This window comes from Monodelphis domestica, chromosome 5 (genome assembly GCF_027887165.1).
Source record: "Monodelphis domestica isolate mMonDom1 chromosome 5, mMonDom1.pri, whole genome shotgun sequence".
NCBI lineage: Eukaryota > Metazoa > Chordata > Mammalia > Didelphimorphia > Didelphidae > Monodelphis > Monodelphis domestica.
This window is the reverse complement of record NC_077231.1, coordinates 229,872,070-229,898,744: the sequence shown is the minus strand read 5'-3', so window position 1 is coordinate 229,898,744 and position 26,675 is coordinate 229,872,070. Positions and strand designations below refer to the sequence as shown.

The 26,675-nt window shown below is 34.2% G+C and overlaps 1 protein-coding gene across 11 annotated transcripts in view; it reads left to right on the top strand.

Moving 5' to 3' along the window:
• The window catches only part of KMT2C (lysine methyltransferase 2C), a 337,243-nt gene that overhangs the window by 45,564 nt on the left and 265,004 nt on the right, over positions 1–26,675 (top strand). For all 11 annotated transcript variants that reach the window (XM_056799936.1, XM_056799944.1, XM_056799939.1 and 8 more), the window contains one exon: positions 9,450–9,538. In XM_056799936.1, coding sequence (XP_056655914.1) covers positions 9,450–9,538 — 89 coding nt within the window. The remainder of the gene's footprint in view (positions 1–9,449; positions 9,539–26,675) is intronic.

Sequence of the window (26,675 nt, the reverse complement as noted above, 5' to 3'; positions counted from 1 at the left end):
CTTTAGCTTTTTACAGGTGGTACTTCATGCTCTAGGACTTGATAGATTTCTCTTCTCTTCCTCCCTAATTAATATTTTCCCTCTTGAAGTTACTTTGTATTTCTCTGTATATACTTTGTATTTATCCCCTTCACCTCATCCTGTAGAATGCAAGTTCCTTAACATTAGTGGTTAACTTTGTCTTTTAAACCCCACTGCAAAAGTAGGTGATGGATACTTTTTAAGTGATTTGGATTTAAATTTGAACTTGTTCTCTTATTGGTTCCAGAGAATCAAACTGGGAGCAGTGAATGGAATAATGACTCTGCCTAAGGAGAGACTTGGCTGGATTGAAAGAAAAGGAAAATAACAATTAGGGCTGTCTAAAATTCATAAATATTGTCTTAGAGGTAGTGAGTTTCCCTTCACTAGAACTGTTCTTGTGAAGACTTGATGGTCTTGACTTAGAAAATATTCATCTTTTTAAAAAAAATTAATTTATTTAATTGATTAATTTAGAGTATTTCCCCATGTTTATGAGATTTGTGTTCTTTCCCTCCCCTTCTCCCTCCTCCCATAGCCAAGGAGCAATTTCACTGGGTTTTGCATGTATCATTGATCAAGACCTATTTCCATATTAATATTTGCAATAGAGTGATTGTTTAGCGTTTACATCCCCAATCACATCCCCATCGAACCATGTGATCAAGTAAATGTTTTTCTTCTGTATTTCTACTTCCAGAAAGTTCAGAAAGTATTCTTCTTTAGGCACCAATTATGGTGGTTTACTGATAACTAACTTCTAATGCTGAAATCTTGGGAATCTGAATGGAAGTATAGCTAACAAGATTTAATTTACAGTGTTTTAATATAGCTCATCTTGAATCAATTTTCACTGTATGCATTCATTAGCCTAACTAGAATATCAAAATGCATTCTATAAGTCTTATGAAGTTCTTGAATTATTTTCGTTAATATAAAAATACTGAGCATTTTCTAAGATTGTCATCGTATCCTACATTTTGCAAAATGCTAATCATAGTAGACCCTTCATAAATACTAATTTGGCCACCTTGTTGCCTTCAATGATCTGGGAACTTTGAAGAGTATCTTAAATGTAAGCAGCCAAAATTAGACAGAAAAGGTCTAGAAGAGTTTGATGTTTACTAGCTAAAACAAGCCCCACCTCATTTGCTTACTGAGAAGTGTTTGTAGATTATCAGAGCAGTCTGAAATACTACTCAAACTTTAATTACTAGATGTTAAAAGGTAGGTAACCAAGAAACTGTTTTGTGGATGAATGCCCTTGAGGCACAAAGTGGATGATGGAAAAGATAACTTTATAAGATATGTTTTTTTGATAGTTGTGTGTTAATATTCCTCAGCTCAGGTGTCAGGGAAAGGCTTATGGTGGACCTTGGATGTGGAAGTTTGGCAGATTTTTGCCAAGTATTTTTATTTCTCTAACATTTTTGTTCAACAATGCAATACTTGATTTCGTGGAAATCACTTTACTGCCACAACTCTGTATCATCATTGCATTTTCTTCTTAACTGCTCAACCTGCTTCTATTATTACTTTATTTTTTACAACCTGCTTTTATTACACTTTCTTTACACAGATGCCATATAAAATATAATAATACAAACATCTACTCATATAATTATCTTTTAAAAATTCCATTGATTCCTCATTGCTTTTTGAAGAAAGTACAAATTTCTTTGCCTGATATTTAAGGTTTTTTTTGTGATTTTTTTACCTATTATTTTTCCAACTTGCTTTTCCTGTAATTCATTCTTGTTTGCTCAGCTAAGTCTGTGTCTTTGCTTATGCTTTTTCCTATAGTTGGACCAAAGGGAATCTGAGTGAGAACCTGGAAATTAAAATATTCTAGCTAAAAGACTAGTTCATGGAGGGAAGTAATAATTTTTGCCAATTTATAGAGTGTAAGGTGAAACCTCAAAGTTGTTTTGGTGTGTTTCTCTTTCTGTTATGATTTGGAGCAGTTTTTTTATGTGGGCCTGAATTCTTTGCTATTATTTTTTTGAAGTGTTCCCCCCCCCCCCCCCCCCCCCCCCGCCATTTATCAGAGAATAGTCCCTAGTCCTTTAGTTTGTTGCATTTATTTCTCTAAATTTGTTATTTTAACATGATTAAGAAATACTATTCGTGTTATGAATAAGTAGCCAATAGTGCTTTAAAACAAAATGAAAAAAGCACCTTGCCTAGCAGGGGGTTTTGCATGTGTGATATAATTTTCATTTCAAAAATTGAACACTTGAATCTTCTTATTCAATAATTAGCTCAAGTTAGGTTTAGTTGTGGTGGTGATTTCTTTTAGCGGAATGAGATTGAATTTTCCTATTAACATTATTAACCTGTCACTAAACAGATAAACATAAGTTATTATTAAACTCTATTAGTTATCTATGAAGATAGCTTCTAAAGAGATATTAGGTTATATTGGGTACCTTATTTATTAATAATCAACTATTAAGAGTTTTAGTAGTTTTTCAGTCATGTCTGACTGACTCCATTTGAGATTTTCTTGGCAAAGATATTGGTGTGGTTTGCCATTTCTTTCTCTAGCTCATTTTGTAATTGAGGAAACCGAGGCAAAGTGAAGTGACTTGCCCAGGGTCACATAACTAGTAAGTGTCTGAGGCCAGATTTGATGAGTAGACTAGTTTATTTTTTTGTAGTAGTATTTTTATTGTTAGTAGTAGACTAGTTAATTTTTAGTAACTGTATTTCCTTCCTTCCTGTTTTTCCCTCTGTTCTTTTCTGTTTCTCCTTTCATCCTTTCTCTTCTTCTGATTTGCTTCTTACCATTGTTTCCCCAAATTTACCTTCCCTTTTGTCAGCTCCTCACTCCTTATTGATGTCCCTTCTTGCTTCTTTATAGTATCAAATTGATTCCAAGAGTGAATGGGAGGGGAGAGAGACAGACACTTTCTTTCAAGGATTATCTGACAGCCCTCCTATCTTTCCCTCTATTGTAAAAGCTCTTTCTACTTTTATGTGAGATCATTTACTCCATTCTTTTTTCCCTTTCACCTTCTTCTTCCTGCCCACTTCAGACAACTCTTACCTGTGCATTTCTATTCTATATTCCTCCTGTCTTTATGATGAAAATGTACCTTGAAGTTATATGTATCAGAATTTAATCTTATTGAATGTCTTATGGTTATTGTGATCTTACTTTATATGTGGTTTGTTTCTAAATGGTTCATCTTTGTTATTGAATAAGTAGACCCTCAAGTCTCAGTAGTTTTGTTTCCTTTCCTTGTGCTTGTTTTCTAGTTCATTTGTCTTTTGCTGCTTTAGCTAACATTCTATGAAAATATAAATGTGATGCCAATGAAGATTTTTGCTTTATTCCTGATTTTCTTGGAAAGAGTTTTTTTTAACCTTTCTCCAATGGCCATATGACTAGCTTTTGGTGTTTTGATGGGAAATTAACTCCTAAGGGTATTAATGAATGAAAAAGTATTCATTGGGGGCATCTAGGTGGCTCAATGGATAGAATGCCAGACCTAGAGTCAGTAGATCCTGAGTTCAAATTTGGCCTCTGACATTTCTTAGCATTTTGATCTTGGGTGGATCACATAACCTGAGTAGTCTACCTCTTATAACATTCTGCCTTGGAATTAATTCTTAATATTAATTTTAAGATGAAAGCTAAGAATTACAAAAAGAAAAACACTTTTGCAGCTATTGATATAATTACATGATTTTTTTTGTTTCCTTGTTATTAGGATAGTTCAACTGAGGCATTACTGATGTAATCCAACTTACTCATAATGTGCTATTTTTAATATATTGATAGTGTTTTATTATTTCATTGCCAGCTAGAAATTAATGATACTGATGTGTCTTTGCCTTTTTCTTCACTTAGTTCTTTCTAAAAGCACCAATAAAGTTTGTTTTACAATGAACAGAAAAAAAGTGTTAAATTTCTTACATGTTCTTAAACTTTACATTCCAAGAGCCTGTTTGCCTACTTTTCTGAAGGCTCTAAACATGAATTTGGTAAGGACATGGAATGTAGTGTGACTATCAGCTCTTTTAAAAATGTTTTAACACATATAATTTTGTCTTTGGGATGATTGTAATCTTTTAGAGCATTACATATGGTATAATACTTGGTCCTCAAAAAAGATCTAAGGTGCTGGACAACTGCCAGATATACCCCATTTGATTTTCTGTAAAAGTTGAGGGTGATTAGAGCTTATGAATCTGGGTACCAAGAAGCCATCTGACAAAAAAGGAAGGTAGTAGGAGTAGTGGGATGGGATGGTATTAGAAATTTAGATGAAAGAATATCATCTCATGATTTGTGTTTTGGACATAGTGAATGGAGTTGCCTTTGGGACATTGAGATGGAAATGTTCAATAGACAGTTGGTAGTACTATACCTCAGGGGAAAGTGAATGTTAAACATGTGGGTTTGAGAAATTGGTTGATGGCTGATGAATTCATTCAGAAAAGATGATAAAGAACTAATAGCATGCTCACTTATTCAGGCATATTGGACTCTTATTGGAGTGTTGCTGTGGACTTTAGCCCATTGTTATTGCCTGTGGAGTTTTCTTGGCAATGATACTGGGATATTTTACCATTTCCTTTTCTGGTGGATTAAGGCAAAAGGAGGTTAAGTAACTTGAACAGGATCACACAGCTAGTAAAGTTTCTGAGGTCATATTAGAACTCAGTTCTTGCTCAGTCTGGGTCCAGTGTTCTATTCCCTGCACCATCTAGTTATCCTTGGAATTCACCTAAGATTAGGTAATGGGGAATGGATGTTTAAAAAGTAATGACAGGGGGGCAGCTGGGTGGTTCAGTGGATTGAGAATCAGGCTCAGAGATGGGAGGTTCTGGATTCAAATATGGCCTCAGATACTTCCTAGCTGTGTGACCCTGGGCAAGTCACTTAACCTCCATTGCCTAACCCATACCACTCTTCTGCCTTAGAACCAATACACAGCATTGATTCTAAGACGGAAGGTAAGGGTTTAAAGAAAAAAAAGGAATGACTAAAAAGTAGTGTCCAAATAAGACAAGTAGAAAAGATGAAAAATATAATTAGGAAAGTGATAGGGGTTGCAAGTAAGATCTCTTAGAGGCAGTGAGATTAAAAGGTTTTTCTGGATTTTGTCTAAAGAGAAGAGGAGCCATATAGGATGTTAATTTGAGGAGACAGTATGAATTGAAGTTTTTTTTTGTTGTTGTTTTTATTAATAAACCTTCTGTTTTAGAATTGATAATAAGCAGTAGAATGGTAAGAGCCAGGCAAGTTGGGTTAAGTGACTTGTCTAGAGTCACATAGCTAGGAAGTATCTGAGGCTAGATTTGAATCCAGGATTTTCTGTCTCCAGGCCTGCTTGAGCCATTTTGCTATCCAGAGAGTTTTAAAAAAATTAAGAGATATTTTATTTTCTCAATTACATGTAATAATATTTTTCAACTTATGTTTTCTGAAATTGTAAGAACCAAATCATCTCCCTCTCTCCCTCCACTCACTAGGTGGTGGTAAACAATTTGATCTGGGTCATACCTGCATTATCATGCAAAACACTAAGTGAGGATTTTTAAATTAAATTTTATTTTTTTTTATTAACCCTTACCTTTTGTCTTGGAGTCAATACTGTGTATTGGCTCCAAGGCAGAAGAGTGGTAAGGGCTAGGCAATGGGGGTCAAGTGACTTGCCCAGGGTCACACAGCTGGGAAGTGTCTGAGGCCAGATTTGAACCTAGGACCTCCCCTCTCTAGGCCTGGCTCTCAATCCACTGAGCTACCCAGCTGCCCCCTAAGTGAGGATTTTTAAGGATGGAGAAAGTGAAAAATTTGGAAAGCAGCAGATTAGCAACCAGTAGTTAAGAGAATAAAGATTGACATAAAGAGCCCCAAAAGGGTTACCTTTTCCTTGGATATAAAATAGGAAGGATAATTAGGAGTTTGAGGCATAGAAATGAGAAGAAACTTAGAATATATATGGCCTTTACCTCTCTGTAAAATTAAAACTAGTCCCTCAGAGTAAGAGCAGCAGGATGTCTTGTTTATTTTTAAAATTGTTTTATTTTATTTTCAGTTAAAAATCTGCTCCCTCCTACCTCCTCATTCATTGAGAAAGTTTATTTTGGGAGATCTTATATTTTTGTTGATCACTTACTTTTGCATTTTCTGTTTTCCTGGGTGTATAATCTTACATGTAATTTGTGATTGAATTTTTGCTTTTCCTTCTCTGTCTTGGGTTGTATATAATGGTTATCATTAGCCTTAAAATTTCCCCCCTCTCCCATTTTTGGTCTGGGAAAAAGAATTTTAAAAGTTTCTAATTTGTTCATTTTCTGTGTTTTAAAGTTATATACTTAGTTCCAGTAGGCATTTTATATCATTTTATGTTTTCTCAAATGTTATTTCTTAAGTTAAAAAAATCACTTTAGAAGATAAACTGCATGAATTTTTTTGTGTTGTTAGATTGCTATTAACTTTAGTGATATATTAATTATATGATTTATTTGTTGACCCATTTACTATTTGGTCTTTACCTAGTATATTTTTGTGACTTAATTTTTGTTTTAATTCTCTTCATTTGTTTTAATTCTGAGAAATCAAGGTATAGTAGAAAGAGAATTATGTTTGGAGTTAAGAATACCAAGGTTTTAATCTGAAGCTAATTACCTGTTTGACCACGGTCAACGTACTCTCTGGGTGCTTTTGTGAAATTTGTGAAATGAGGAGAATTGAACTAAATTCATTTTAGCATTAATTCTATGATTATATAATTTTTAAAAATAAGTTTTTATAGAAATGGTATTTGAGAAAAATACACTGCAATTATTCCTCATATCTCATTTCTAGAGAGCCATGCCATATAACAGAATATTTTTATAGAGGCAAAAAAAAATCAACACAAGTATTGACCAAAAACAATGTTCAGTGCTTCATCCTCCCAATTTTATCCTCCACTTGATTTGGGGAGTGTCCACTTATATTTGTAAATTCTGAGTCTTAAAAAACCCCCAAACAACTCTTTCCTTCTGTTTTAAATATCAGTTCCAAGGCAGAAGAGTAGTAATAGGCAACTGGAGTTAAATAAGTTGGCCAGGGTCACTGTGCTAGGAAGTTTCTGAGGCTAGATTTGAACCCAGGACCCTCTGTTTCTCTAGTCTTGGCTCTCAGTCCACCGATGTTCCTTATTTTCAGTTATTCCTGATCTTTATACTTTTCTTACATGCACATTTGATGTTTTTCTAGGTGTGATACTTTCATTTATATGACTAGTTATTGTATATATTGTTTTCCTGGATTTGTTTTATTTCATTCTGTTTCAGAGTTTTGTGTGTTTCTCTGTATTTATCACATTATTTCTCGGAGCAGAGTAATATTCCATTACACATGTACTAACACACTTTGTTTAACTATTCCCAATTCAGTCAATGTCCTCTTGGTTTGCAATTCTTTATTGTCCTAAAAAATGTTATGTTTTGGTGTGTTAAATGATCATCCTGGAAGCAAAGTGTGTGTCCATTAAATAAGTGAATGGCTGAACAAACTGAAATGAAGGCATAATGATGTATTCTAGAATAATAAGAAATAATGACTGAATAATTCAGATATACATAGGAAAATTTGTACGAACTGTTAGAGAGTGAAAGAAACATTTGATTCTGTTGGTGGTGTGTAAAAGACAACTGTTGTAGTATGAGTGGAAATATTAAAGAAGCAGAACTTTTGAGGAATTGTCATAACCAACCTTCTATGACACTTTGAAATACAAATCCTTGAAACAGAAAGACAGGTACTTAAGGAACAGAATGTTGGTTATCATATCTGATTGAGGGGGCAATAGTATTTAGTGGGGGAAATGTTACAGGAAATGTTAATTGTAGCAATGTGGTTAAAGCCACAAAATTACTAATGGTATACTGCAAGAGGTATCAGAATTAAAATAAATGAAATATATAATATACACATATATATATATATATATATGCGTGCATGCATAGTCAAGTACAGTACCACATGTCATTCTCAAAACTGTACCACTTGTCTGTGTTCCTCTCTAAATTTCTTTTTCATTTATATAAGCATGTTTTAATTTTTTTTTTTGCAGGATTCCTTTTAAAATCTCCCTTTCCTTCCGGTCCCCCCTCCTTCATTTAAAAAACAATAGGCAGAAAAATCTGTTAACAGATAAACAAAATCAATAATAAAAAACAATAGCCAGCATTTCTGTAGTATTTTAAGGTTTACAAAATGCATTATAAATATTAAGAAGTTAAATAACTTGATGAGGGTCGCCACACAGAAGCCTGCTTACTCTAGTTCTAGTGCTCTATTGAACTAGCTAAATCAAGTTTATATCTTTTTCCATCTTTTCTGTTTGTAGTCCAGCTTGCATTTATCATTGGAATTGTGGTAGGTTATGGTTCGTTATAGTAAAATCAGAATTTTTTTTTTGTTGTGTTTTCTTTGCATCATTGTCCTTTTATATCTGTTCTCTTGGTTCTGGTCACTTCATTCTGTGTCTGTTTTTTGCATTTTGTAAACCTCATACTATCTAGAATTCTCTAAAATAATTTCTTTGGCTATTTAGCCCTTTCCTTATTGTAATAATGGCCATTTAAGGCAACCTAGATTCTTGTTTTTGGTTCCCACTCATATGCTTTTAGTTCCTCTTTCAGGATTTTAAAGTTCCTTTACCTTGCAACTTTTTTCTTCCTAGTGCTATCCTCCCTGTTAATTCCATTCTCCTTTTGCTGCTTTCCCCCTATTTGTTACATTCTTCACCTAACTTCTTGGATATGTTTAACTTGCCATTATACAGTTTAAGTAAGAATGAGATTAATAATTAAATGTCCATTCCTGTTGACCCTTTCCTCCATGTTGGCATACTCTTTCCACATAACCCAAATATGAGAAATAGCATTCTTTCCCCTTTTTTACACTAATATAATCATTTCCCCCTCCTTTTTCTTCCATCTCTTCAAAGCTTCAAAACAGAATGAGTGTTCCTCTTAGAGACATTGTTTTTCAAATTTTTTCAAATTGTTGTGCATGTTATTTTGACATTTTAAATAATATAGAGATTTAGTATATATGTAACAATTTCACCTTTATATAATTTTGAAATTCTTTTCTATTGCCTTTTCATGATTTAAGTTAATGCTTATTATATTAGCACTATTGCAGTTCATTACAATTTGTTGCTACATACAGAATTATTCAGAGAATTTTTTATGGCATAAAAGCATGCTATTCTGACAAGGCTTTGGGGAACACAAATTTATTTAAACTTCTGTATTTAAAGCAAGCAAACTGATCACCTTCTGAGAAGTAATTTGGATTTAATTTTTGAGAAACTGTCTCTGGCTTTACATTCTTTTAACTTTTATGTTAGTCATAGTACAAGTAACTATAAAGTTGCATCATAATTTAATGAAGTGTTTTGTTTCATTTATAGGCCTCGAAACAGAGGAAGAACTGCAGTTGAGGATGATGATAGTATGGATGGGTTGGAGACAGCAGAAACAGAAAACACCGTTGAAACAGGTAATAAATTAAGACTGCCACTAAATGTGTTTACTTTTTTTCCATTCACATTACAAAATTTAGGAACTAATAAATGTAATCATTATCAATTGTTAGATTTTTACTTTAGAAAAATCTGTGATTTTTATCAGATTGGGTTCTTCAACTTTGATTTTTCACAGTTCTCTAAGCCTTTGTAAGGCATGAATTTGTGTGTTTTTGTGAGTTTCTGTTAGTGTAACTTTTTTCCTTTCCTTTTTCACCTACTTTCCTATCTGTCTTCTGGTCTTCTTTCTGTCTTTCTGTCTTCTGGTCACAAAACTCTGAATCTAAGTAGGCTGGCCTTAATACTTCAGTAATGTAATATATCTGTGCTCAAAGCCTTTCTTGATAGATAGGGGTCTCCTAGTGCTCATACTTTGCAGCCTCAGTTGCTTCTATTTAACAGTGAGACAGATCTGAGTAGAACTTGTAGTAAAGGTTTTAGATTATAGGAAAGAAGTTATGTTCCTTTGGTACACATATCTAAAACTTGCCTTTCTCCAGGCCTCAAAGAAAATTTTATTAGAAAGAAAATAACTTTAACAAGATTATGTATAGCATATTATGATAAATGAGCAGATAAATTTATTGCTTAATGCCTAGTTTTGTTGAGTTTGATAGATACTATAATTGTATTCAATTTAAGAAACATTTATTCACTGCCTGTTGTGTGCCAGAAAAGGAATACAAAGGAGAAAGGAAGTATTTGCCTTCACAGAATTTATTTTCTAAAGGCTCAAAATAGCATGTATACAAATAGACATATATACTTTTTTATGTAAATCCTCATGATTAGGAGGCATCAGTAGGGACCTTCTGTACTTAAGTAGTGGGATGGGTTTTAAATGGAGCTAGTGTTTTAGGAGTAGAAAGAGAGCAGTTCACATATGAGTAGTAAACTATGCAATGACCTGAATGTAGGAGATAATATCATGTAAGGTGAACTTTAAAATTACATCAAGGGGAATATAATGAAATCAGTTTGGCATTTAAAGTTTCCAGATTATATTTCAAATGGAGATTGTATTTTATTCTGAGTATAATGAACCACCAAAACTTATTGATTATATTTGGTTAGGTTGTGTCTGCTACTACCCTCTACTATAATTGGTAGAGCTTTCTCCCCACTCAGTGACTTGAGGATTGTTAGATAACTGTTATTAGAATCTTTTTCAAGAACTGTATTTAGATGGATGTGAACCTCAAAGGCAGTAGAATAATGGTGGCAAAGAATATGTATAAAAGTGTAAATTGGGTATAAGGCTTATTTTTCTTTTTAATCCTGGGCTATCATGTCAAAGAGTATGAGAGAATATCATATTAAGGTGATAGAATGAAAGAAAATGCTAGCACAAAAGGAAAAAGACAGGGCAATTTTGTTAACAGTCTGTTCTTTTGTTTCTAGGTATTACTTGGTGGAGAGGATTAAAGATATTTTAAATGTTTAAATTAAATAATTATTTAAAATGGATTTTCTGCTGAGTTTTATTAGTAACATTCTGCAATGATGGTGACTTATGTGGATTTATTTTATTTCTTGCAACTTTGTTGAATTTGTTTCTATGAACTTGACACTTTTGTTTCTTGGGGTTTTTTTGGTGTAGTTACTGCATCAGTTTCTTTTTCCTATTAACTCTTCTAGCATCAAGCATTTTTAACACTATACTAAATACTGCAATTGACAGTGAACATCCTTGCTTTTCCCACCTGACACTATTGGAAAAGCTTCTTACTTTTTTCTGACATTTGGATTGTTTCCTCTTAATTTTAGACATAATTTGCTATGTTAAGAATAAGTTCACTTTTTCTTCTATCTAGTGGCTAATTTTAAAAAATCAGAAATGTGTGTTGGATTTTATCAATCCTTTTGAGAATATGTTGACAAAATAATGTTACTGTTACTCATATAATCAGTTAGTCATCATTTAGTTTTCTTAATATTTTTCTAATCCTGCATTAATGGTGTAATTCAATCTGTAATTCAATGGTCACTGTCTGTAATGCTTTCCATTAGTGTACTTGCTGATATTTTATTTATCTATATTCATTAAGGATATTAATTTATAGTTTTCTTCTTCTGCTTTCTCTCTCCCTTTTTTCCATAGTAAGATTATGTTTGTTGGGAATAATTTAAATATCAAGATTAAAAACTTTGCTTTCTTTAAAAAATGTATATAATTAGTCTGTATTAACATTATAAACTTAATTTGTCCTCTTAAAAATACCATATTTGTATTGTGGCAGTAGCTTAGAAATTTGTAAAGAATTCTTTTACTATATAAATTAACAGTTCATTTGTAAAATTTTTGTTGATTTTTTTAAACCCATACTTTTTGTTTTAGAATCAATACTAAGTATTGGTTCCAAGGCAGAAGAGTAGTAGGGACATGGCAGTTGGGGTTAAGTGTAAATTTGAATGCAAGACTTTCTTTCTCCAGGCCTGGCTCTCTATCCACTGAGCCACCTAGCTGCCACTTATTTTATTAGTTTAAAAAAAAATCATATATTTTTATTTAGCAGGTGTGTGTGTGTGCGCATGCGCAAACATACTTGGCTAGATATTCTTCCATCTGACCAGTTGAGTTTAAAGAGAAGTTGTCTCAATCTTTTTATCCCCCCAAACTTCTCCTTTTGCATCTACTTGTTTGTCCTGATTAGAAATTGTTTCCCTTACCCTCATTTCCCTCTTCTCTCTAATATATTTTTCTTGACCTCTCCATTCGTCTCCTAAAATCAAGATGTAGCAGAATCACTCTTTAGGCTTTGTTTAGACTTCCTCTATGACCCTTGATGATGACAGGGTTTGGGGTGAACAAATGTGTCATTTTCCCATTTTAGTCCCTTTTGATCATTGCAAAGATAATTTTAGTGGTGTGACTTAAAAATCTAAATTTAATTGGTCGCCAGGGAAAATCCCAATTAATAAAATACCCAAATCAGCTGGAAATTTTATGGTGACTTAATTGATATAGAAGAAGGAAGAAGGAAAGGGAGTAGGATTTTCGCCTGGCTAGTACTGGGTGGGAAGATTAGGAGATCTAGAAAGTAAGATTTTGGAGTGTGAAGGAGAAAGGAATCAACCTGAACTCCAAAAAGGTTCAACCAAGATGCCCGAACTTGAATCAGCTCAAGGGCAAACTCACTGCCAAACCCAGACAAATAACTGCCACCACTCCAAGATGTCAGAACACCTAGTATGCTGCCAGCCAGAGTTGCCTCTCCAGGGAACGAGGGGGAAGAGAGCCAGTGATGTTCCTTATATAGCCGGTTTTACGTCACTTTCCTGTGTCTCATCTGTACCAATGATAGTTTAGCTTGACTTAGGACAGCCCAGGGGTCTGTCTGCTTTTTCTGCCAATGTGTGTTGAAGGCCATTTCCTCTAATAATTAAATCTTTGAATATGGTGCAGGCATTCCTGACCTTGTTAAACTGAGTAGGGTGGAGAAATGTATAGTTCCCAAGACTGGATTCTCTTAAACCAAGTATCTCCATTATTACTAATCAGGAAATAGCTAAATCAGATCTTCTAAAGTACAGTCTGAGTAGGGTGGAGTAGTTTTAAAATTCACATCATTCATGTTTTTTAATTCCTATGATTGAATTTTGTTATTTCTGTGGAGTTCTGTTCTTAGGAATACTTCAGAAGGTCCTCCTTTTTATTAAAGGTCTATTTTCTCCCTTAAAGTTTATGCTCAGTTTTTCTGGGTAAGTTATTCTTGGCTGTCAGTTTCTGTCTTTTGGAGCATCAAATCCAAACTCTTTGCTTCTTTATGTTGATAAACGCTAAGTCGTGTGTGATTTTGACTGTGGCTTCTTATACTTGAATTTTTCCTTTCTATATGTTTACACTATTGAAGAATGGCAGGCCTGGATTTTTACTTTGATTTTACGGAGTTATTTTGGTTGTAGGAGATAACAACAATCAAACAAGTTTGTTTGTTTGTTTGTTTGTTTTCTGTTTTCTTCTTGCACTATTGTTTTAAAGAGATATGGGCAGTTTTAAATGATTCTGTGAAATGGAGTGTCTGGGCCCTTTTGGGCCATAGCATTAAGGTAGCATAGCAGTACTTAAATATTTTTTGTGCCTTGATCTTTTTTTTTCCCCTAGGTCAGTGTTTTAGATATGAGTGAAATTTATGCTTTCCCCAATCCTTTCAGTCTTTTGTCCTTATTTTATTCTTATTTATCTGAGGAAATCGTTGAATTATATTTGGACCATTGTGATTTTCAGGAATTTTGTTGTTTGGGAAGGGTTTTTGTCAAATAACAGGATGTTTCTTAGGTACTTGTTTTTTACTTTATGTGATAATTTAAAGTGTTAATGCTCCTTGCCCTTATCAAGGATCTGTAGAAAGAAAGAAGTGCTAATGCATTGTTTCTGGGAATTGTGAATTGATCTAGTTGTTGTGCAAAATGATTTCAAGTTCTACTTTGCATTTTACTAAAATGTGGCCCTTTGACCTACATATTACACTGCTTGGCACATGCCTCAAGAAGATCAATAAGGAAAAGAAAGGCCAGATACACATTGAAGTATTTTTAGTAATCCTTTTTATGGTAGGTGTATAGTGGAGATCAAGTAAATATCCCTCTACTTAGGTTGAATAAATAAATTGGAGAATGCGACTGCAATGGAATATTAATGAAGTTCAATAATACAATAATTTTAATGTCCTGATAGGGCCCTCAAATAACAGCTATGCAAAGATGGGCAACTGAGTATGTGGAACATGTAAGATAATATCAGGCTGGTTTGCTGATTGTGGCAATCCTTACTTAAAATTTTACTTAATATCTTTAAAAATTTTTTTAGTATAAGGGATTATTCAACATAATAAAGAGTAAGATAAAAGAATACACTGGGAAATATTGGTAATTTAAATTATTTTAAATAAATCTTTGTTATTCTAGTTGACATGTTTATCCTTCCTTCCATGTCTTCCCCCCTCCCCCCCTTTTTTTAAACCCTTACCTTCTGGGTGTATTGGCTCTAAGGCAGAAGGTTGGTAAGGGCTAGGCAATGGGGATTAAGTGACTTGCCCAGGGTCACACAGCTGGGAAGTGTCTGAGACCAGATTTGAACCTAGGACCTCCCATCTCTAGTCCTGACTCTCAATCCACTGAGCTACCCAGCTGCCCCCCCACCCCCCGCACCCACCCCCAATGTCCCATTTTAAAACAGTCCAGAACTAGTTCTGACTGTGTATCTTTTATTTTTATTTAAATTCATTTTCTTTTTGCACTGTGATGATTTTTACATTGGCTCTAACAAGTTAGTGGTCTGATTGTATATTGAGGATTCAAGGATAAGCTTTTCCTATCTGAAAATATAAGCTTCACTTTTTTTTTATGGAATCAGTCTGTCCCTTTACAGTGAAGCTCAGTAGTTAGCTTTTATACTTGTCTTTAGGAAGATACTATATCTTTGGAATTACCCTATATTATTTTCTATGTGTTTGTACTTATTAGTGTTCTATAGCTGTTATATCTGTGCTTGGTGTGTGTTCTGTTAGAATGTAAGTTCCTTGTGAATAGGCATTTTTTTTCTTCATAATTTTATTGCCAGTACCTTGCACAGTTTAGGTGCAATAAAACTATTTGTCTGAGTAATGATAATTGAGGTATAGTATATGTCTTTGTTGATAGTTTTTAGTTCTTTTTAATTTATCTATTAATTTATTCTATTTATCTATTTATTTATCTATTTATTCATTCATTCATTCATTTATTTATTTGTGAAAAACCCTTACCTTCTGTCTTGGAGTCAATACTGTGTATTGGCTCCAAGGCAGAAGAGTGGTAAGGGCTAGGCAATGGGGGTCAAATGACTTGCCCAGGGTCACACAGCTGGGAAGTGTCTGAGGCCAGATTTGAACCTAGGACCTCCTGTCTCTAGGTCTAGCTCTCAATCCACTGAGCTACCCAGCTGCCCCTTCTTTTTTATTTTTTAAAGGAAATAGACATGTTGTTTAGTTGTGGGGCAACTATGTGAACTGAGGAGCATTGCCTCCTTTAGTTCTTTAATTCTCATACATATTTTACCATAACTTTTAGTACTCATTATTTCCATGCTTTTATTGAAGTCACCCAGTCACAGATATGTGTTGCTTTAAGTTGAAGGGACAAAACACTGTAGGTAATTGTGTGTGTGTATATATATATATATATATATATATTTTTTTTTGCTTGGGAAGAAGAGAGGAATTTCAGTTTGGGAACTCTTGGTGTGGAATATGACTGGTCTTAGCAAATATTTCTCCTTCCCTTTGTCTCTCTGCCCTTCTGTTCCTCTGCTTTTCTGCCCCTTCTCCCTTCCCTCTTTGCATATTTGTTTCTTCGATGTCTCTTTCTCCCTTTTCCTTCTTCCTTCCTTCTTTCCACTTTCAGGGGATGACTTGACTGGATAGGGGTGTGGAATATGTACTTACAAATGAAGGTAATGGGGAAGAAAAAGGATAAGTAGGAGACCTATGCCTTAGTTTCCAGGGTATGTCAGTGAGATAATACTTATATCCTCTCTGTGATTCTTGAAGTGATCTCTGGCTTAGTTATACAATGGCTACTTTATTTAGGGTAACATGATTTGGAAGTGATGTGTAATTGAAAAAAAAAGAAACAAGCGTTTTAGCCAGATTTGTTAGATTATGCTCTAGATTTAAGTTATCCAATTCATTTCAATCCTGTCTATTTTTTATACCTGCACCAATGCCAGAGTAATTTTTCTAATGAATTACTTCGATATGAAACATTCTAAAAAACTTTTGATGGTTTCTTAAAGTATAAATGCCTGATATAGTTCAGTGTCTTATTTTAACCTGTATTTCAGATTTATCTCAAACTACTTTCTCTCAGATAATCTGTTTTCCTATCATATAAAAATACTTTTCTTCCTTTTTTCTCCTGTACCTATTCAATTCATGTCTCTTTGTTTTCCTTTACCTATCCCCTCTATTCCTTTCCACTACTTGCCTTGTTCATTTGAAGCTCCTTCAAGGCCTAATTCAGACATGTAACTACTCTTTGGGGCTTTTTATTACTTTACCATTACCCTTCCTCTTCTGAAATTGATTTTACTCTCAAATTCTTCATAATATGTTTGCTGAAGCCATCCTTTGACTTATTATTGCTCACTCTTATGCTATAGCTATTTTAATAGATTATTATAAGTTCCCTGTGAGCAAAACAACATTTTTACATAACTAGCTTAGTAGTTAATTTTTGAAGTGGATGAAAGGCATGTGGTTTTTATTTTATCACTTATACCATTGACTCATAAGAAAGGACAACCTGTCATCATTTTTCTAAATCTCAAGGGTTGGGGGTGGGGTGGGGAAGCTTCTTTCCTTTGTCAGGGTAGAATATGCAAAGGTGTACCAATTTCATTACCACTATAAAAATACTTAAGTACTAAGTGTCTTCAGATGGGAGTTTGGTATTCATAAAATTCTTCTTTAAGCATCATTATAGATTGACAGGTTTACCAGTGAATCTTAAATACATTCATTTTATCACTTGATTAGGGAAATACAAATTAAAACAACTCTGAGGTACCACCTCACAACTAACCAATATGAGAATAAAGTTAAATGTTGGAGGGAATGTGGCAAAATTGGGATAATAATGCATTGTTGATAGAGTTGTGAACAAATTTAGCCATTCTGGAGGGCAATTTGGAACTATGCCTAAAGGACTGTAATACTGGGTATATATACCCTTTGATCCTGTAAAAAACCTCTCCTAGGTCTGTATTTTAAAGAAATAATAAAGGGTAAAGGACCTACTTGTACAAAAATATTTATATCTGTTCTTTTTTGGTGGCAAAGAATTGGAAATTGAAAGGTTGTTCATCAGTTGGAATGGCTGAAAAAATTGTGGTATATGTTGGTGATGAAATACTATTGTGCTATAAAAAATAATAAACGGAATGACTTTAGAAAAGACTGGAAAGATCTCCATGAACTGATATACGGTGAAATTAGTAGGACCAGGAGAACATTGTCCAAAGTAACAGCCATATTGTGGAATGATGAACTGTGAAAGACTTTGCTACTCTCAACAGTACAATGATCTGGCACCATTTTGAAGGACTTAGGACAAAGAATACCATACACCATCAGAGAATTGTTGGAGTCAGATGCAGATTAAAGCATACTATCTTCCATGTTTGTTTATTTATGCTTTTATTTTGTGGCTTTGGTTTTATATTAGTATTCTCCTAAAACAAAGACCAGTATGGAAATGGGTTTTACATGATAATACATGTTCTAGATGAAATTGCTTACTGTCTCCTGGAGGAGGGAGGGAGAGAATTTGGATCTTATAATTTAAGAAAACATATGTTGAAAATTATTATTATATGTAATTGGGTGAATACATGATCTTTGAATAAAAAATGAAAATTAAATAATTTTCATTTATTTTGTTGTCTTAAAAAATGTTTTGTTCTGAATTCATTCCCTTTCTTCCCCCCTTCCTGAGATAGTAAACAATTTCCTATTGGTTATACATGTTCTGTCCTATGCAGCATATTTCTATATTATATATATATATTTTAAAAATACATATATTATATATATATCATATATAAGAAGACACATTAAGAAAAAAAAACAACCATGAAGAAAATAAAGTGAAAAATGTTATTCTTTGGTTTGCATTCAGTCTTCATAATTTATATCCCTGGAGGTGGATAACATTTTTCATCATGAGTCCTTTGGGACTGCCTTGAGTTACTGTATTTCTGTGAGAATAGTTAAATTATTCACAGTTCAACATACAGTATTACTGTTACAGTATATTAAGTTCTTGTCTCCTAATTTCACTATGCATCAGTTCATATAAGTCTTTCCAGGTTTTTCTGAAATCTCTTGCTCTTTATTTCTTATGGCACAATTTTGCATTATAATTATATACCATAACTTGTTTAGCCATTTCCCAAATGTGAGCATGCCTTCACTTTCCAATACTTTGCCATCACAGATTTTTTTTTAAAGCCAGTAAGTCATTTTCCTCCCCCACCCTCCCACTTCCCTTTTTCATCTCTTTGGGATATAGATCTAGTAGTGGTATTGCTGGATCAAAGAGTATGAACAGTTTTATAGGAATTTGGGCACAACTACAAGTTGCCATCCAGAATGTTTGGATTAGTTCATAACTCCAACAATTATGCATTTGTGTCCCAGTTTTCCCACATCTCCACCAACATTTGTCATTTTCCTTTTCTGTCAGTCTTCTAGGTGTAGGAATCTTATTAATTAATACGTAACACGATTGTTAATTTCATGAATTTAGGTGACAGATGTAAGAGAGAATTTTCCAAAAGTGAGTGAAGCCAATTTGAAACTTTATCACTGGGAATCTTAAAGCAGGAAATTGTGTAAGTTCGAGAGGAGACCTAGATTTTTGTGTTTAGAAGTACACGAAAAATTGTGGAGAGAATTTTTATTCTTCCAGATGCTAACATAATGATCTCTGAGGAAACAGACTCTACTGTGTTTAAACTCATTCTAGAAGCCAGATGGTCCTAAAAGATGACAGTTAACTGAGGTTGCTTTAAGTTCTTTTTATTAAAACAGGTTTTTAAAAAAAAAGTCTTTTTTTTTCTTTTTAAACCTTACCTTCTGTCTGTAGAAGAATGATAAGGACTAGGCAGTTGGGTTTAAGTGATTTACCCAGGGTTTTACAGCTAGGAAGCATCTGAAGCTAGATTTGAATGCCAGTCTTCCCAGTCTCCAGGCCTGCTGAGCCCTATCTAGCTTCCCCAATGTATTTTGTTTTTTATATTTTCATAGTCTTCTTTATCTATTTTTAAAGGAAGAAAACTATATAATTAATCAATAAGCATATTGAAAAAAAGTCTAAAGACTTTTTTTTTTGTGTAATACTGGAGGGTAACTCACTTGCATAAAGAGGTAGGTTCCAAGTGTCTTCTCATATCTTTGCATTCTATTCATTTAAAAAAACACAACCTCTTTATCTTTTGTTTTATAGAATCATATCAGGTTCTAGGCACAAGAGCTAAGGGATAAGTAGTTGGTGGTTAATGACTTGCCCCAGGGTCACACAGCTACAAGTATCTGAAACCTCCTGTCACCAGACCTGATTCTCCATCCACCTAATCACCTGATTACTCTGATTCCATTCATTTTTATAATTTTGCTGTACATTCACTTTTTATTTGTTAATGATAATTCATTCTGTTTACTTTGTGACACAGTGATACTTCGATACATTCATGTATCCTAGTTTGTTTAGCTAAATGAAATATCAACTTCATTTCCACATCTTTGCTATAATAAAAAGTGGTACTATAAATATTTTGGGATATGTGAGTATGGAGTATAAATATTTGGAGGGTTTGTTTTTTTTTTAATTAAAACCCTCACCTTCCATCTTGGAATCAATACTATGTATTGGTTCCAAGGCAGAAGAATGGCAAGGGCTAGGCAATGGGGGTTAAGTGACTTGCCCAGAGTCACACAACTGGGAAGTGTCTGAAGCTAGATTTGAACCTAGGACTTCACTTCTCTAGGCCTGACTCTCAATCCACTGAGCTGTCCCCTTGGAGGGTTTTTTTTAAAAAAGGCTTTCTTGTAATTACCAAAAAAGTCTCGGAATGAAGCCTTTGATTTAAAGGGGTATAGACAGTTTAGTTGCAGTCTCTCCAGAATTGGCTATTGCCAATTATTGTTATCTTTATCAATATGAGAGGTTCCAAGTGACACCCCAGGGTTGTTCTGATTTACATTTCTCTGTTTACTTGTGATTTGGGACCTTTTTTCATGTGTTTGTGAATATTTTACAGTTCTTTTGAGTTTTTTTTTTCTTCCCCCTTCTCCCCCCCCCCCCCTCCCCATATCCTTTGACTACTTGGCAGTTGAGGAATAGCTGCTTCGGTGTGTGTATGTATGTCTTGGATACCAAATCTTTCTCAGAGAGGTTTGTATCCAGAACTGTTCTCCTTCTTATCCTAGGGGCATTGGTCATTGGTTGGTTGGCTTGTTAGCAACCAACTGATCAACCAGCCTTCTTATTCTAGTTATATTACTTGTGTCTGTAGAAACTTTTCAGTTTCATATAATCAGTGTTAATTTTTTAATCTTTTGTAAATGTCTTTATCCCTTATTTATATGTAGCCTATCTATAGCTATGAGAATTGTATTAACTTCTTCTCTGATACTTTTAATACTGTGGTCTTTAATTTTGAGATTGTCTTTCTATTTAGATAATAATATGATGTATTGGTCTGAACCTATAATTTTTCTCATATTTCTTTTGAGTTTTACCAGCAATTTTTATCATTTAAGATTTTTTCCTAGTGTTTTCCCATTTGTCAAAAAATGGGTTATTGGGTTCCATAGTTTCTGATTCTTCCTTGTCTAGTCTTTTGCATTAATATCTCTTTTTTTTTAACCAGTATCAATGGTTTTGGTAACTTATTGCTATTTATATTTTGAGATATGGACATGTTAGGCCCCTTTTTTTCTTCATTTCCCTAAATACTCTATAGAGTTGGAAACAAGAAATTTTTTCATATACTTTGTGACCTTAGTCTTCTGCAAGTCTCTGCTTATCAAATTCCTTTCTTCCATCCTCTATTGTATCACTATCTAACCCTGAGGTATAGATCTTCTTCTAGGATTTCTGTTCTCTTAAAATCATAGCTTTACCCTACTACCCTTCCCAGCCATTACCTTTTATTTCCCCTTCCTTTTCATAGCTAAAATCCTGGAAAAGGGGGCCTGCTTCTTTTTTTTTTTTGTTTTGTTTTCTTTTAACTTCATACTTATTCTTCATATTCTCGCAAACTCTTGAGGTTATTCTGGCTATGTTCATATCACTGAACTTTGTCAGTCTTGTTAATTGTTTTAGTCAAGAGAAATGATGGTAAATAAAATATGCATTTTTGTCAAGTATCTGAACTTAACAGTATTAAAATGTTTATGATAATTTTGATTATGTGATTATAAAAAATAAGCAGTCATGAAATTACAAACAAAAACTGAAAGTTGAATAATAACATTTCCTTTATTTTAACCATTTAAAGTAAGGAAATGAGTCTGCAAAATTAGAAAAAAAATATTTAACCTTCTTTTTAAAATTGAGTTCCAAATCTCTCTTTCCTGTCCCTCCTCCACCCATTGAGAATGCAAACAAATCGATATCCGTTATATACATGTGAAACTATGCAAAACATTTTCATTTTAGTCATTTTCTGCAAAAAAAAAAAAAGAAATGAAATCAGTAAAATTATACTTCAGTTTGCATTCAGAGTTGATGCATTGTTTTATTGTGAGTCCTTTGGAATTGTCTTGGATCATTGTAACCAAATCTTTCACAGTTTATCATCATGAAAACATTGCCATTATTGTTCATTTAGAATCTCCTGGTTCTGCTCACTTCACCTTATATTGTTTAATATAAGTCTTAAAATAGCAAGAGTTTTATAGCTCTTGGTTCTTTTCTAAATCTGTCTCCTAAAAGGTTCAGTCTGTTTTCCACCAACAGTTTATTAGGGTACCTATTTTCCCTTACCCTCCCAGCATTTACCATTGGTAGCTCAGATTTGTTTTAATTTTGTTGTTGTTCCATCATTATTTGAGGTTTTCTTGGTTAAGATACTAGAGTATTCTAGTGCCTTTGCCTTCTGGGATTTCATATTTCAAGGTCTCTACTCCTTTAGTGGGGAAGCTTCTAAAACTTCTGTGATTCTGACTGTGGCTGTATGATATTTGAATTGTTTGTTTCTGACTGCTTATTATATTTTCTCCATGATCTGGGTGCTCTCAAATTTGGCTATTTTATTTTTTTGTTTTTAGCCATAAGTCGTTCTCTACTTGCCCTGGAAATGCTTTTGTTTTTATTTTCGGATATTTCAGGACATAATCACTCATCTCATTTTATATAAATGTTTCAGGAATTCTTATAGGGCTTGAGACTTTTTGGTTGTATCTGTTTTTACATTATTGTCTTCTGAGTTTATATTTTGGTTTTCCTTACCATTGTAGTAGATTTTTTATGATCTAGTTCTTTTAGGTTTGCTCATTTTCCCTTCTAATTTCTTGACTTTGAGCTTTATGTTGAAATTGGGCTATGCACATCTAGAGGTGGGGACACATTGTGCCAGGCTTCAAGTTTTTTGTGCTGTTGTTTTCAGAACAAGTTTTGGGCTCTGAAAATTTTTGGTGCTTCTAAAGTGGTGTGATTGCTGTTTTTCTGACATGAACTCTGGTGTTTACCCAGAAAGGGCATCTGCTTCCCTGGCAGCCACAAGTCTTAGTTCTCCTCTCTGCCCTGGAAATGTGACCCCAGAACTGTTTATAGGTAATAGAGTTACTATTCTGCACCCATTCCTAGTAGAGAGTCCCCTGTAATCTCTTTTTGACTAGTTCTCCAATCCCATTGCCATCTCTGATTGAGAACTCCTGAAGCTGCAACTGCTACTGCTGTCTGTTTCCCATGCTGGTGTCAGGGTCTTCATGCTAATCTCCTAAATAATTATAAAGAGGAAAAATGTCTCTCTCTGATCTTTGAAAATTTCTTCTGCTCCAAAATTTGATTTCAGGAGTTATTTTAGAGTTGTTTGGAGGAGAATGTTAGGAAAGTGTCACCTGCCTCCTGCCTGAACTCTGTCATTTTGGCTCTTCCCCTTCTATTAAAAATGACAGGTTTTCTAGACACTGCTCTATAGAAACCTCTCTCCCAATTTTGTTTTGGAAAAGATAAACATTGTAATTCCAAGGTTGAGGGGAATTGAGGACAGAATTTTTGCTTAAGTTGTTGCCTTTATGAATAGAAATCTTTTATTTGGTGATGAGTTCCTTGATTCCAATTTCTGTTTCTAGACAGTTTTTCTCCTCTGTGGTTCATTCAATATGTATTTACCTACATAATAAAAAAAAAATTCTTTCAGCTATTGCCTATTAACCACTATGACCTTCTTTCTTTATTGAATTCAGTGCCTGGTTCACAGTTCTCTGTTTCCTAACTTTTGTACTTACACTAGGGGACTTGTGCTTATATGTATATACACACACCCTCAGAAACCCAAATTCTTAGTTTTGTAGCTTATTCTTTTCCCATGAACTTTTCCACCTCCCCTCATGTATACATGGAAATGGTCATATTCTTGATCCAACCAAACAGGGAGACAGTATATGCCCTTGACCTTGCCATTACATGCCACATTACCATTTCACAGTCATGATGCCAGCACCTTATGTGATCATAATCTGTCATTCTGCTTTATTCTATACCTTTCATCTCCTGAGTCTATTCTTTTTCCTCATAATTACTTCTGAATTATCAGTTCTTCCCTTAGACATCACCCTTACTTTGGCTGCCCTCTTTCAGTAAAAACTAGTTCAGTTCTATACTACCCTTTTCTCTCAAATCTTTTGTCTGATTATTTTCTAGCTAATCTTATCCTATTCAGTGGTACAGATACTCACAGACCTGCTACAAGTCTTTCTCTACTCTAATTCATCCCCCACTCACCTGTCTCTTCTTACTTCCATGTGCAATAAACTGCTGTGGCTCTGAACTATTTTTAGCATCAAATAGCATTGTCTGTTTGGCTTTTAAGAGGCTTTATTATGTATTACTTTCATACTTTCCCACTCTTCTTAGATCTTACTCCTCACCCCCCTCTCCCTTTCCCTTTACTTTCTCCTTGATAAATTATTCTCCTGTCTAGTTTCTATAACACTGGTCTTTTCTGCTTCTTTTCCTCCTCGTTTCCTTTGATGGATATGGAGGAATCCATATCATGCCCACTTTGAGTTTCCCTCAAGTCTCTGTCCTAAGTTCTTTTCTTCCTGTACTACTTCATATGATGGTACCATTAGTTCCATGACTTAAATTTTCATGTATATGTAGATGATTCTCTGGTCTACTTATAGCCAGTCCTGACCTCCCCCTCAGCCCCCAATTTCATATCTTAATTGCATATTAGACATCTTGAACTGAATATCACATTGTTACTTTAAATTCATCATGTCAAAAACTGAACTCATCTTTTTGATAAGGCAGATGTCTCTGTATAGTCCTTAGCACGTTGCCTGTTCACTTAACAAATTCTTATTCCCCTTCCTTTCCTTTTCTTCCCACTTTCTACCCCCTCCCCCCCAATAAAGTTCTCTATTTCTTTTGAGGACACTATCAGCCTCCCTGTCACCCAAGCAATTTCAACTCCTCACCCTCACTTCCCATATCCAGTCCTTTATAAAGGCCTCTTTTTTTTGTTGTTGTTTCCTTATTGCAATTGTATCTGATTTTCTGTGACCTTATTTAGAATTTTTTTTGGCAGAGGTACTGGAATGGTTTTCCATTTCCTTTTCCAGCTCATTTTACAGATGAGGAAATTGGGGCAAACAGAGCTAAATGACTAGCCCAAGGTCATACAACTAGTGTCTGAGGTCAGATTTGAACTCAGGAAGATGAATCTTTCTGCTTGCAGGCCTGCCTATCTACTGGATCACCTAGCTGCCCCTTAAGACCTTTTTACCTTGATAAAATCTCATATGACCCCTTTATGATACTGGAAGTCCCGTTGTCCGGCCCCCCCCCCCCCCCTCCCCTTCTAGCCTTGGTTCCTTTAAGTCAAAGTTGATTTGTTGTTGTTGTTAGACTTTAGAAAGGGAATTAAGATCTCTGGCTGGAGTCATTTGGGGTTTACAAAATTGGATTTGGTTTATAGAAAAACTTCCTAAAAGAAGTTAAGCAGCTTTGGATTTACTACCTTCAGAGAGGTAGTGGATTTCTTTCCAGAAAGACTAGAAATTTTTTCCTCAGCTACACATGGGTGTTACAGGCTACGTATTTCTTTTCAAGTCTAAAACTAATTTTTAAACTTTCAGTTCATGTATATGAACATTGGGTCCCCTAATTTTTAATCCAAATTCTTTCCAGAAATGCTTAGTTTGTTTCTCTTGTAGGATTATGTGTCCTTAAGGACAGTTTGATCTTCTGTTGACAAAACACATTACAATTAACTTATTTCTCCTTTAGAAAATAAGGGATAACATTTTAACATTATTTTAAAATTTAGTCATTTGTTAGGTACTCCATTACAAAATGAATGTGAAACTTCTCTGTTTACATTGCTGCTACTATATTATAGATTTGAGAAGAGAAATCTTTGTAAAAGTTAATGCTTATTGGGGGCAGCTGGGTGGCTCAGTGGATTGAGAGTCAGGCCTAGAGATGGGAGGTCCTAGGTTCAAATCTGGCCTCAGATACTTCCCAGCTGTGTGACCCTGGGCAAGTCACTTGACCCCCATTGCCTAGCCCTTACCACTCTTCTGCCTTGGAGCCAATACACAGTATTGACTCCAAGACAGAAGGTAAGGGTTTAAAAAAAAAAAGTTAATGCTCATTGTACTAAAATTTAAAAATATGGATTTCTAAATAAAAACTTCATTGTAACTTTCTTTTGCATGAACTTAGTTTTAAAGTTATTTTCCAATTGCATGTAACATAATTTTTTAAAAATTCTAAACGATAAGCAATTTTTGATATGTTATACATGTGCAGTCAAGCAAAAGATTTCCATATTAATCATGTGATGATAGAAAACAGACCCCCCCCCCAAAAAAAAACTCATAAAAAAGGTTAAAAATTCAATGTGCATTCAAACTGTCAGGTTTTGTTTTGTTTTTGAGATGTATTCTATTTTTCATTATAACTCCTCTTGGAATTGTCTTGGATTTTTTTTTTTTAAACCCTTACCGTCTGTCTTAGAATCAATACTGTGTATTGGTTCCAAGGCAGAAGAATGGTAAGGGCTAGGCAATGGGGGTCAAGTGACTTGCCCAGGGTCACACAGCTAGGAAGTGTCTAAGGCCACATTTGAACCTAGGATCTCCCATCTCTAGGCTTGGCTCTCAATCCACTGAGCCACCCAGCTGCCCCCTTGGATCTTTGTTTTGCTGAGAATTGCTAAATCTTTTTTAGTTGATCATTATCCAGTATTGCTGTTAATGTGTATAGTGTTCTTCTGGTTCTGCTTACTTTACATCAATTCATGTTAAGTCTTTCCAGGTTTATCTGAAAGCATCTTGCTCATCATTTCTTATATCACAATACTATTCCATCACAATTTTATCCCACACAACT